The sequence below is a fragment of the Mesoplodon bidens genome (genome assembly GCF_964165515.1).
Source record: "Mesoplodon bidens genome assembly, chromosome: 10".
NCBI lineage: Eukaryota > Metazoa > Chordata > Mammalia > Artiodactyla > Ziphiidae > Mesoplodon > Mesoplodon bidens.
In genome coordinates this window covers 37,262,836-37,275,024 of record NC_138172.1, presented here as the reverse complement: position 1 = coordinate 37,275,024, position 12,189 = coordinate 37,262,836, and the positions used below count along the sequence as shown (strand labels likewise).

Genomic DNA, 12,189 nt, shown 5'->3' with positions numbered 1-12,189 from the left:
ACTTATAGTGTTCATATAGCATATATCCCAAGACTTTGGGTTATTAGTCCCCTTGATATAGTAACAGGACCTAAGACTTCTACTTGCTTGTTTAATCACGTTATGGATGGTGCTTCCATTGCCTTCCAGAGGAAGTGAAACCATACCAAGATTATATGTAACTCAGCTAGTTCAGGTGGAGGGACAAGTCCTGCAAGGACTTCCTTGCTTACCATGTTCTCCTGGACTTTTATGTGTTCAGCATAAAAGTGATACTACATCATGGCAGTGATGAAGTTGTCATAGGAGGTTTTTACTGTTTCCATTAGCTTCAAGGAGTGTCACAAAAGGTAGCATGCATGATGAGAAACCATTCCAGGGATCAAGGAGAGGGTAGATAAGTCCTGGGGATCAAAGTAATGGAATTGTAGAAAGACTGGCATCCCAGAAACCTGAACTGGATGGGATGCTTCTCCAGAACTCAGGACTTTGTGGACCTGACCTCTTGGGCTCCTGTGGTTTTCTCTGCTTCTGTTACCTTCTCCTCCTGTCAACTAACTAGTGTCCTCATCTTCTCTCTATGGGCCTTCTCTATTTCATAGCTTTTGTTTTCTCCGAATGTTTACGTTCTGTTCTCTATCTGATGGACTCTAAGACATGTGAAGCCTCAGCACATGTTCAATGATTCACTCCCTGTTTACTGTCAAATTCTAGCTCATGAGACTCTGACTGATTCAGATCTTCCTTGTTGAGCAGATGTTTTTCATGCCATGCCATCTCGTAATGGATCAGGTTTTATGGGCTCTGATTGACATGAGAAATATAGCACAGAATAGATGCTGTGGGATATTTCTATCTGCAGGGTCTATTGACCAAGATATATCTATTAAAAACAGTTAAGGATCTGGCCACATTGGGTTTAAAAATGATGTACATTAAGCTATTAGGTTTCCAGCAATCTAGTGGCCTAGGAATCCTGATCAGTCTCCATGATGAAAACAACTTAAAATGTTGAATAAAATTTTAAAACTATATTTTAAAAGCATTGATAGTATGGCAAGATGTAAAAGAATACTGAAACTCAAAACCAAATCAAGATGGGAGTTCAGAGAGTAACTGGAGTTCTAAAGTTTCCTTTTTGTCTTGAGGACATTTGCTAAAGTATGTGAATTTGAGCTCTGGTTGTCACAGCATTACAGGGATCAGGGGACAAGAAGACATGCCCAAGGTGGGAAGTCAAATAGGAGATCCTCTCCCATATATCTGGGACCCCCCAAATACCATTCCCCCGCCTCCAGCCCTTGAACATGGCAGAGAACATTTCTTGAGTAGATTTTTGGGCCTGTATAGAGGAAGAAAAATAGCTCCTGAGGATTTAAAACCAAAGACATCCCTCTTGCAGGTTTTCAGCCAACCTCTTGCAGGTTTTCAGCCAAAATTCACACTACATAGATTATCCAAAAACATGCAAGCTGAGATTTTAGTTTGCAGTCCTTCTGGACTAATTGTCTGCCCAACCATCTGAGAGGAAAACCAAAATCCTCTCTGTAGGAGCCTATATTCATCCCAGGAATCAAGTAATTCTCACAGGTAAAATGAGCAGATCACATTTCAAAAACCCTACCAAACACACAAGGAAAGAAGGCACCATGAGAGTGGCAATTAGCAGGAATGGATCTGCAGAGACTTAAGATATTGATATGGTCAAGCACAGAAATGAAGTAACTATTGCAATATTTTGAAATAAGTGAAAAATATAAAAAATTCATCAGGAAACAAGAAATTATGCATAATAATCAAGCAAATTTAGAAACAAGCCAAATAAAACGTATAGAAATGAAATACAATAACTAGAATAAAAAATTAATGATAGGATTTATGGTTTCCGGTCCATCATGTGAGGACTTTAGAAGTCTTCACTCCATCCTAACAACAAGTAAAAAACTGAACAAACTAAAAAATCAAAAACTCTTCTTAACCATTGCCCACCAAATTGAAGATACAGATAGATGGATACAGAGAATCATAACTTATCAGAGCAGAAGCCTCCATGGGAACCAGTGTGAGTGTAGGAAAACCTGACCTATAATTGAGGAATTGCTGGAGGTTCAGTGTGGACAAGCATGAGAGATAAAAACACCAGGGGTCCTAGCCATAGTGGAGCTCTCACATTTTGTGAGTTTAATCTCCAGAAACTCTACCAGTGCCTCACAGTGAATATCAGAGAAATATACCCTTGTGCTTCTGACGGGGGGAGGGGAAATAAATCATTTTGAAGTATGCAAGAGCATTCTGTTTCCTTAACAAGGCCTGTCCTCGGGAGAAACTATTTTTACCAGAGCCTAACCTGCTGGCATTACATCACAGTCTAACCTACAAGGGGGAAGAGAAACACTCAACTCTGGTTGGCTCTGCTAACACATGTGGGAAGAGAAATACACAACTCCAGTCCCTCCAGCCAATCTGTTCCATACAAGGAGGAAAAAACTTAGAAGCACTGGTGAACTTTATAGTCCAGGGACACAGCATCACCAAAAGACTGGGACATAATCACAGAACTATAGAATGCTTTACCTCCCTCCACACCTTACCACTACATTACTAAAGGCCTATTTACCACAATTCCTTTCACGTCTATCTTTCAACAAAAAAATTACAAGGCATACTAAAAGGCAAAAACAAACAAAAAAACCAAAGAAACAACAACAAAAAACAGTTTGAAGAGACTAAACAAGCATCAGAACCAGAGCCAGATATGGCAGGAATGTTGGAATTATCAGACCAAGAATTTAAAAATATATATATATATATATATATTTTTTTTTTTGCGGTACGCGGGCCTCTCACCGCTGCGGCCCCTCTCGCCGCGGAGCACAGGCTCCGGACGCGCAGGCCCAGCGGCCATGGCCCACGGGCCCAGCCGCTCCGCGGCACACGGGACCCTCCCGGACCAGGGCACGAACCCGTGTCCCCTGCATTGGCAGGCGGACTCTCAACCACTGCGCCACCAGGGAAGCCTAAAAATATATATTATTAATATGCTGTTGGCTTTAATGAAAAAACATCCAAGACAGATGGATAATGTAAACAGAAGGATGGAAATTCTAAGAAAAAATTAAATAATTCTAGGCTTCTGGGCTTGTGAACACATGAAGATTCTGGGAGAGTGGTACCTGAAGAGAAAGCACCACCCTCCATCCCCCTACCTTACCCTGTGCATCTCTTCCATCTGACAGTTCCTGAATTATATCCTTTTATAATAAAGCAGTAATCTAATACGTAAAAAAAGAAAGAAAGAAAGAGAAAAATTCTACACATTAAAAAAAATTTGTAACAGAAATGAAGAATGCCTTTGATGGATTCATTAGTAGAATGGACATGGCTGAGGAAAGAGTCTCTGCGCTTAGAATATGATAGTAGACTTTCCAAACTAAAAAGCAAAGAGAAAAAGTCTGAAAAGAAAAAAAACCCAGAAAATTCAAGAATGATGGGACAACTACAAAAGGTGTAAGATACGCATAATGGGAGTGCCAGAAGGAGAAGGAACGGAAGCCATATTTGAAGGAATAATGTCTGATAATTGCCCCAAACTAATGTCAGATACCACATTAATGTCATCGTTACAGATACTATGGTCATTAAAAACACAATAAAGGAACACTTTGGACAACCCTGTGCTCCCAAATTTGAACCTAGATGAAGCAAACCAATTCCTTAAAAGACACAATCTGCCAAAACACACAGAGGAAGAAATAGATAATCTGGTAGGTCCATATCTATTATTTAAATTGAGTCAATAATTAATAACTTTCTAAAATATAAAGTACTAGGCTCAAATGGGTTCACTGGTGAGTTCTACCAAACATTTAAAAAAGAAATTATATCAATACTCTATCATTTCTTCAGATAGAAACAGATGGAATACTTCCTAACTTATTCTATGAGACCAGCATTACCCTAATACCAAAGCCAAAGACATTATAAGAAATGAAAACTATAGACCAACATTTCTCCCAAACATAGATGTAAAAATTCTCAACAAAATATTAACAAAATCAAATCTCACAGTGTAGGAGCTTCCCTGGTGGTGCAGTGATTAAGAATCCACCTGCCAGTGCAGGGGACATGGGTTCAAGCCCTGGTCTGGAAAGATCCCACGTGCCACGGAGCATCTAAGCCTATGCGCCACAACTACCGAGCCTGTTCTCTAGAGCCTGCAAGCCACAACTACTGAGCCCATGTGCCACAGCTACTGAAGCCCACGTGCCTAGAGCCTGTGCTCTGCAACAAGAGAAGCCACAACAATGAGAAGCCTGTGGTCTGCAACGAAGAGTAGTCCCTGCTCACCGCAACTAGAGAAAGCCCGCGCACAGCAATGAAGACCCAACACAGCCAAAAATAAATAAATAAATAAATTAATTAATTTTAAAACATCTCACAGTGTATAAAAAGAATTGTACCACAATTAAGTGGAATGTATTTCAGCTATGTAAGTCTGGTTCAAATTTTGAAATCAGTTAATGTAATTCATAACTTCAACAGGCTAAGGAAAAAAATCACATGATCATATCAAGATGTAGAAAATACTTTGACAAAACCCAACATCCATGATGAAAAACTCCCAGCAAAATAGAAATAGAGGGCTTCCCTGGTGGAACAGTGGTTGAGAGTCCACCTGCCGATGCAGGGAACACGGGTTTGTGCCCCAGTCTGGGAAGATCCCACATGCCGCGGAGCGGCTGGGCCCATAAGCCATGGCCGCTGAGCCTGCGCGTCCGGAGCCTGTGCTCCGCAACGGGAGAGGCCACAACAGTGAGAGGCCTGCGTACCACACAAAAAAAATAGAAATAGAGGGGAACTTCTTCAACTAGATAAAGAACAGCTACAAAAAAACCACAGCTGCTAAGATCAGGACCAAGATCACTGCTTTTCAACACCATTAGCTAAAGCAGTAGGACAAGAAAAGGAAAGAAAAGGTATACAAACTGGGAAGGAAGAAATAAAACCGTTTTTGTTCTCAAATGACATGATCATCTATGTAGAAAATCTGAAAGAATGAATACAACAGCTCCTGGAACTAAGTGATTATAGGAAGGTTGACGAATACAAAGTTAATATACAAAGGTCAATTGTTTTCCTACGTAAAAGCTATAAAAAGGGGGGATTTGACATTAAAAGAACATTACCATTTACACAGCATCCCCCAAAGTGAAATACTTGATATAACTCTAACCAAATATGTACAAGATCTATATGAGGAAAACTATAAATCCCTGATGAAGATATAAACTATAATAACTAAATAAATGGAGAGAATATGTGTATGAATAGAAAGACACAATATTGCAAGATGTTAGCTCTTCCCAGCTTTATCTACAGATTCAACACAATTCCAAACAAAATCCCAGAAAGTTGTTTTGTGGATATCCACAAACTGATTTTAAGTTTGTATGTAGAGTCGAAAGACCCAAAATAGCCAAAACAATATTGTTTTTATTCATTCATCTGTCAATGGACTCTTCAGTGGTTTCCATGTCTTGGCTGTTGTGAATAATGCTGCAATGAATATGGGGGTGCAGATATCTCTTTGAGATGATGATTTTATTTCCTTCCCAAATATATCCAAAAGTGGGATTGCTGGATCATACAGTAGTTCTCTTTTTAATTTTTTGAGGAAACTCCATACTGTTTTCCATTGTGGCTGTAACAATTTACATTCCCACTAACAATGCACAGGGTTCCCTTTTTTCCACATCCTCACCACCACTTGTTATTTCTTGTCTTTTTGATAATAGGCATTTTAATAGGTTTGAGGTGGTATCTCACTGTGGTTTTGATTTGCATTTCCCTGATGGCTAGTGATGTTGAGCACCTTTTCATGTACCTGATGGCCATTTGTATGTTTTCTTTGAAAAAAATGTCTATTAAGCCCTTTGTCCATTTTTTTTAATGTTTTTTTAAATTTTTATTTATTTATTTATTTTTGCGGTATGTGGGCCTCTCACTGTTGTGGCCTCTGCCGTTGCGGAGCACAGGCTCCGGACGTGCAGGCTCAGCGGCCATGGCTCACGGGCCCAGCCTCTCCGCGGCATGTGGGATCTTCCCAGACCGGGGCACGAACCCGTGTCCCACCTGCATCAGCAGGCCGACTCTCAACCACTGAGCCACCAGGGAAGCCCCCTTCGTCCATTTTGAAATCAGGTTGCTTGGTTTTTATGCTATTGAGTTATGTGAGATCCATATATATATATTTTTTTTAAATAAGTTTATTTATTTATTTATTTATTATATTTGGCTGCGTTGGGTCTTCGTTTCTGTGCGAGGGCTTTCTCCAGTTGCGGCGAGCAGGGGCCACTCTTCATCGCGGTGCATGGGCCTCTCACTGTCGCGGCCTCTCCTGCTGCAGAACACAGGCTCCAGACACGCAGGTTCAGTAGTTGTGGCTCAGGGGTCCAGTTGCTCTGCGGCATGTGGGATCTTCCTGGACCAGGGCTCAAACCCCTGTCCCCCGCATTGACAGACAGACTACCAACCACTGCGCCACCAGGGAAGCCCCTTATATATTTTTTATTGTTTGGATCCTTAGTATAGTTTCTTTTCTTTATACTTTACTAGTAATTTTTTTAAAAATGAGAATGAGTGCTTAATTTTAATCATATGATTTTTTTCTGCTTTGAATTAATCAGTTACAATGATGGATTTTTCACTGTTGAACCATTATTGGTTTCCTGGCCTATTTTGTCATTATGTATATACATTTAAATATTGATGTTTGGGGAATTCCCTGGCAGTCCTGTGGTTAGGACTCTGCTTTCACTGCTGAGGGCCAGGGTTCAATCCCTGGTCGGGGAACTAAGATCCCACAATCCACATGGTGTGGCAAAAAAATACAAACACAAACACAGACAAACAAATGAAGAAACAAAAATTGATGTTTGTAATTTAGGGTTTTAACAATCCACCATTATGGACAGTGGTCTTAATTTACCTCTGGGATTTTTTTAGGAGTTTTTTCAACTTTATTAAAATGTAATTGAGAAATAAAATTATACATTTTAATAATTTGATATATAATTACATTATGAAAGGATTCTTCCCATCTAGTTAGTTAACATATCTATATATGTGGTGAGAACATTTAGGTTCTACTCTCTAAGTAAATTTCAATTACACAGTACAGTATTAGATCCTCAGAATACTTGTCTGGTTTTGATAACAATGCTATGCCAGCATCATAAAGATAGTTGGATAACTTTCTGCTCTTTCTGTACTTTGGAGTAGTTTATATTACTTGGAATGATCTGCTGTTTTATATTTTGCAGAACTTCATGGTGGCAAGACTGCCCATTGCCCTCAATACTCATTTTATGCTTTAAATGTAGGAGTGTGAGCTCCATATTCTTTCATTCCATCAGGACTTTTTTTTTTTTTTTTTTTTGGCCTCACCGCGCGGCTTGCAGGATCTTAGTTCTCTGATCTGAACCCGTGCCCCCTGCAGTGGAAGCACAGAGTCCTAACCACTGGGCCACCAGGGAGTTCCCTATCAGGACTTTTTTTTACTGCCAGAGCCACAAATCTCCTGGAGGAGGCAGTTGGGAGAATGGTTAAGAGCCTGGGTCCTGGAGTCAGGTGCCTGTGTTTGAGTCCGGTTCCTCACCCTTTTGCCCCTCTGAGCATTTGTTCTTCAGCTTCCTCCTTCCTGCTTCATCTGGTACCCATCTCTTACTTTCCCTTTTCCAGAATTGTGGTCCTCTTTATCCTCTGACAGCCCTTGTTTCACTCTGTTCCCAATTGTGAGCTTTTTTGGTGAAGTTAATTGCTTTCTTTTCATTTTCCTTAGATCTTAGGAGAGAGGAGAGTAAATGTGTTTTTAAACAGCTAAACGTTCTCTTCTGCTTTATGTTTTTCTGTTGTTTTAGTTTCAGTCTCCAGCTTTTATTTTAGATGTGTCCATTATAAAACATCATATGGTTGGATATTTTTAAAAACCTAATATGAGATTCTGCTAATAGATGAACTGTACCCATTTCCATTTAATACAGACTTATTTCCATCTTTGGGTTTCCTATCCCGCTTTCTTATTTTTTTCCGTTTCATACTTCCATTGAATTGATGGAGATTTCTTCTTCATATTTTTTCTCTAACGTTTTAGGAGTCGTGGCTGAGGCTGCTGGTTGCCCGCCCCCTGCCCCCCATACCTACTCTCTCTTCTATCTTGTAAACGGCACCCTGACATGGGGCATGTTGATTCGTTCACCAACATTCTTGTTCCTTCTCCTTTCAGGCATGTTGGAAGATTGTATTTTCCTTCTCCTTGAAGTTAGACACAGCTGCATGGCTGTTGAGCCAATAAAAAGGGAGCAGAAGTGAAATAAGACACTTCCAAGTGGAAAACTACAACGCTGGTGCTCTTGTCTCCAGCCCTTCCTTCCCCTGCTTCGAGGAGCACTGTCACAGGAGCTCATATCCACATGGAGGTGGTGTAAGCATGGAGCAGCCTGGAAGACTGAGCGAGCACCCGGAGGGACACCGCATGGAGAATTGCCTGGAGCCCCGCAGATTTGTGTGAGTGAGAAATACATTTCAGTTAAGCCATTGAGATTTGGAAGTTTGCATCACAGCAGAATCTAGCCTCTTTGGTTACACCTGGCATCAATGCGTGTCCTTGTAGCAGAGAAGGTCTGGTAACAGTTCTAGCCAATGAAATATAAGTGGAGGGGGCTGGGTGAGTGAGCCTTCTGGGAAAGTTCTTTAAAAGAAATGAAGTCAGCTGGCAGAAGTGTTTCTCTTTTTGCTCTTCATCTACTCTCCTGAAATGCAGACATGATGGCTGGAACTCTAGGAGTCATCCTAGAGTAAGAGGACTAGTCCCATCCTAGGAGTGCAGGGTGGAAACAGAGAAGATGGGATCTCCTGATATTATGCAGCTGCTGTACCTTGGCCTTCCCACTGCTGGGCTTTATTTATGGGAGAAGAAAACAAACTTTTGTTTTGTTTAAGCCACTGGTTTTCAAGTTTCTGTTCCTAAGAGCCCAATACAATTCCCAACTGTTATGGAAGTTATTTAAGTAATTTTCATTCTTCTATTATTTATATTAAAGTTATTTTTTTATGTTTTTATTGTGGAAATGTTCGAACACATCCAAAATGAGACAGAGTAGACATCATTCCACCTTCAACAATTATCAACTCATAGCCAAACATCTTTCATTGATACCTCCCACTTTCCCCTCCTGGGTTGGGTCTTGTGGGTGGTCCTGCCTGCTCTCCTGGAAACCATGTTGTCTTTAGCCCACCCCCAATAGATAATCCTACTGTGTCCCCCACCCACAGACCACAGACCTAAATCCACCTTCTATGATGCCCATGGTCCCTGCCTTGGCCTCAGGTGGTGAGGTCGCCACAGTCTGTGGCTTCTTGTCTCTGTCCTAGGCCTCTTTGGGACCACCAGTCCTTTTGGCATGTCTTACTTCTCCCATCTTGGGGGTCCAGGGACTCTTGGCTACTTCCCAGCCCCATAGGGAGTATACAGGGCTCAATGAGGGCAGCCCTCAGACCCACTACTTTGGTACCTTCCTTGGCTTTTTTGTTTGTTTTGTTTTGTTTTTTGGCCGTGCCACATGGCTTGCAGGATCTCAGTTCCCTGACCAGGGATTGAACCCGGGCCATGGCAGTGAAAGCCCAGAATCCTAAACACTAGGCCACCAAGGAACTCCCCCTTCCTTGGCTTTTACTACTTTTTTTGTGTGTGTGTGTGATACACGGGCCTCTCACTGTTGTGGCCTCTTCCGTTGCAGAGCACAGGCTCCGGACGCGCAGGCTCAGTGGCTATGGCTCACGGGCCCAGCCGCTCCGCGGCATGTGGGATCTTCCCAGACTGGGGCACAAACCCGTGTCCCCTGCATCGGCAGGCGGACTCTCAACCACTGCACTACCAGGGAAGCCCAGCTTTTACTACTTTTTGCCTCTGAACCATGCAGCCTCCCCCAGATTCCCCTGTGCCTACTGGGGTGACCTGAGGGGAAGGGCTAAGGGCAGGATCTGGCAGCAGGCTGCAGGAGTACCTAAGCCCCCTCACACTCCTCTGTCTCGGGGCAGTGAATGGGCTTTTGTCTCTTCCTGTGTGTCTGGAATTTTCTCTACCTGCCCTGTGCCCTACCCCCTTTTGCTGTCAGAATCTCTGGTCACCCTCTTTAAGGTCACAGTCTATCCTAAGTTCTTTGTTCTGAAGATATGAAAGCCCAGTTTGGGAGTGCCCAGAAAACAAATTTTCTTCTCAACTCAGTCCAGCCCTTCTACATAATAAGCGCTTATTTCCAGACTAGTAATTTATGATGGACCTGAACAAACTTGATTTTTAGAAACAAAGCTGAACAAAGACCTCTTTACACCAGCAACATCCACCCGGCAAAATGGGAGTGGGTGAGGTAGTGGTCAGAACCAGTGTCCTTCGGTAATGTGTGTGAATGTGTGTGAGTGATCCAGCGGGATGTTGGTCAGCCCACTCAAGCTGCCAGACATGCATGGCAGTGGCTGTGGGCATCTCATTTAGGGTTTGGCATGTGGAAAACAGAAAGAAGACAAGGCAGGATGGAGACCCTGGAGCGGTAGGATCAGAACTGAGGTTGGTGATGCATGAGGTAAGGGGCTAGAGAGCATGGGATGGGCGTCTTGTGGCAGGGAGACTAGATGTAACCTGGAGACCTTTTCCAGGGCTGAAGGGGACCTGTAGAACATGAGCCTTCACTTACTGAACTACCTTCTTAGGGACCCAGGAGGCTAGGCCCATCTGAGGGTCAGTTTATTTCTTTGTTGAACAGGCCTGGGTCACATATCTCTTGGGGCCATGATGTCACCTGGGGGAAGAGCATGAATGGGGATACCAAGTCCCCGAGAGTGCTCTTAGGCTCACTCCTGACTCAAAGCTGCAAGCATGCTCCTCCCATCCCCACTTCAGTGTTTCAGTGTATTCTCAGGAAGAGTTCCTTATGCAGCTCAGTTCTCAGTGATGGTGGGGAAGAGAAGAGAGGATCTATGAGGTTCTGAGAGGTCTACCTCTAAGGGGTCCCACCTGTGGCCTCATCCCTGCTAAGGAGAGAAAGATGGCTCCACAAATCTAGGCAACTAGCCACAGACCTTGCTGATAAAAGAGCTTCTCTCCTGACTCCTGTTCTATGCTTCATTCCTCTGCCTGGAGCTCTCTGATGCCCAGCATCCATGGGGTTAGACCATCCCTGGCTTCTCAAGACCCCTGATCTTTGAAGGGACTCTTGCAGGTGGTGGTGAAGACTTTGGATGAAACTTGTCTTTCTTGGGCTGCCCCAGAGTCTCCATTGTTCACACCTGTGTGGTGCCATCTTCCTGGGATCCCCTCTACCTGGGACAAGAGGCCCAGCCTACTTTCCCCCTAACAGCCTCTCCCCATCTCAGGCCCCAGCTCTCAGGAGGGGCTGCATCTTCCTGCTTCCAAAGGTTTTTGACCCAAAGCAGCTCTGCCTCTAGATCCCCATTTTACTTTACATTCTTAGCTCATCAGAGAGCAGAAAGCCTTGATTACCTTGAGCCCACTGAGTGTTCAGCTTGGAATTCTGCATGACTGTCCCCAGGTGGGACCACACAGGCTGATTGGCGGGCATATAACCCAGGCTGGGAAGGACTTAACTCAGCGGTTTTCAAATTGTGGCTGCACATTGAATTTCAGTGCCCAGGCCACTTCCCAGCCAATTAAAGCAGAATCTCTGGGTGGGCCCAGGCATCAGTATTTTTTGTGTGTGTTTTAGGGGATTCCAATGCCCAATGTAGGTTGTGAATCAGAGAGTTAAATTCTTGCCAGCACAGGTTTTAAACACCTCTCACTGCAGGGGTGAGCGCTTAATGGGCTAGTCACACAGAATTCCTGTCATGTTCAGTTTGGAGACCTAACCAGTTTCCTACCACTCACTGCTGCCAGTATGGGAGGAGAGAGCTGTGTCCAAAGCTCTTAAAAGGGGTCCCTTGGAAGAGTGAGGAACCTAGCTGCATCATTGTCACCTGCAGCTACTGGAGGTGATGGATGTTGAACTGAACCCTGAATCCTCACATCTGTCACAGCGCTTCTAGGGACACCCTGCCCTGAATCTCTCTCTCTCTCTCTCTCTCACACACACACACACACACACACAGTGGGCCCTGTGGTGAGGGAAAACCTTACCCAGCTGCAAGGCCCATGAA

At 43.3% G+C, this 12,189-nt stretch overlaps 1 protein-coding gene across 1 annotated transcript in view; it reads left to right on the top strand.

The window, feature by feature from the left end:
- Window positions 1-8,349: 8,349 nt before the first annotated feature.
- LOC308624257 (IQ domain-containing protein F5-like) overlaps window positions 8,350-12,189 on the top strand; it is a gene marked incomplete at its 5' end in the record, with an annotated part of 37,664 nt that continues 33,824 nt past the window's right edge. The window contains one exon of the mRNA XM_081247350.1: window positions 8,350-8,544. Within this exon, the coding sequence (XP_081103476.1) occupies window positions 8,350-8,544 (195 nt within the window). The remainder of the gene's footprint in view (window positions 8,545-12,189) is intronic.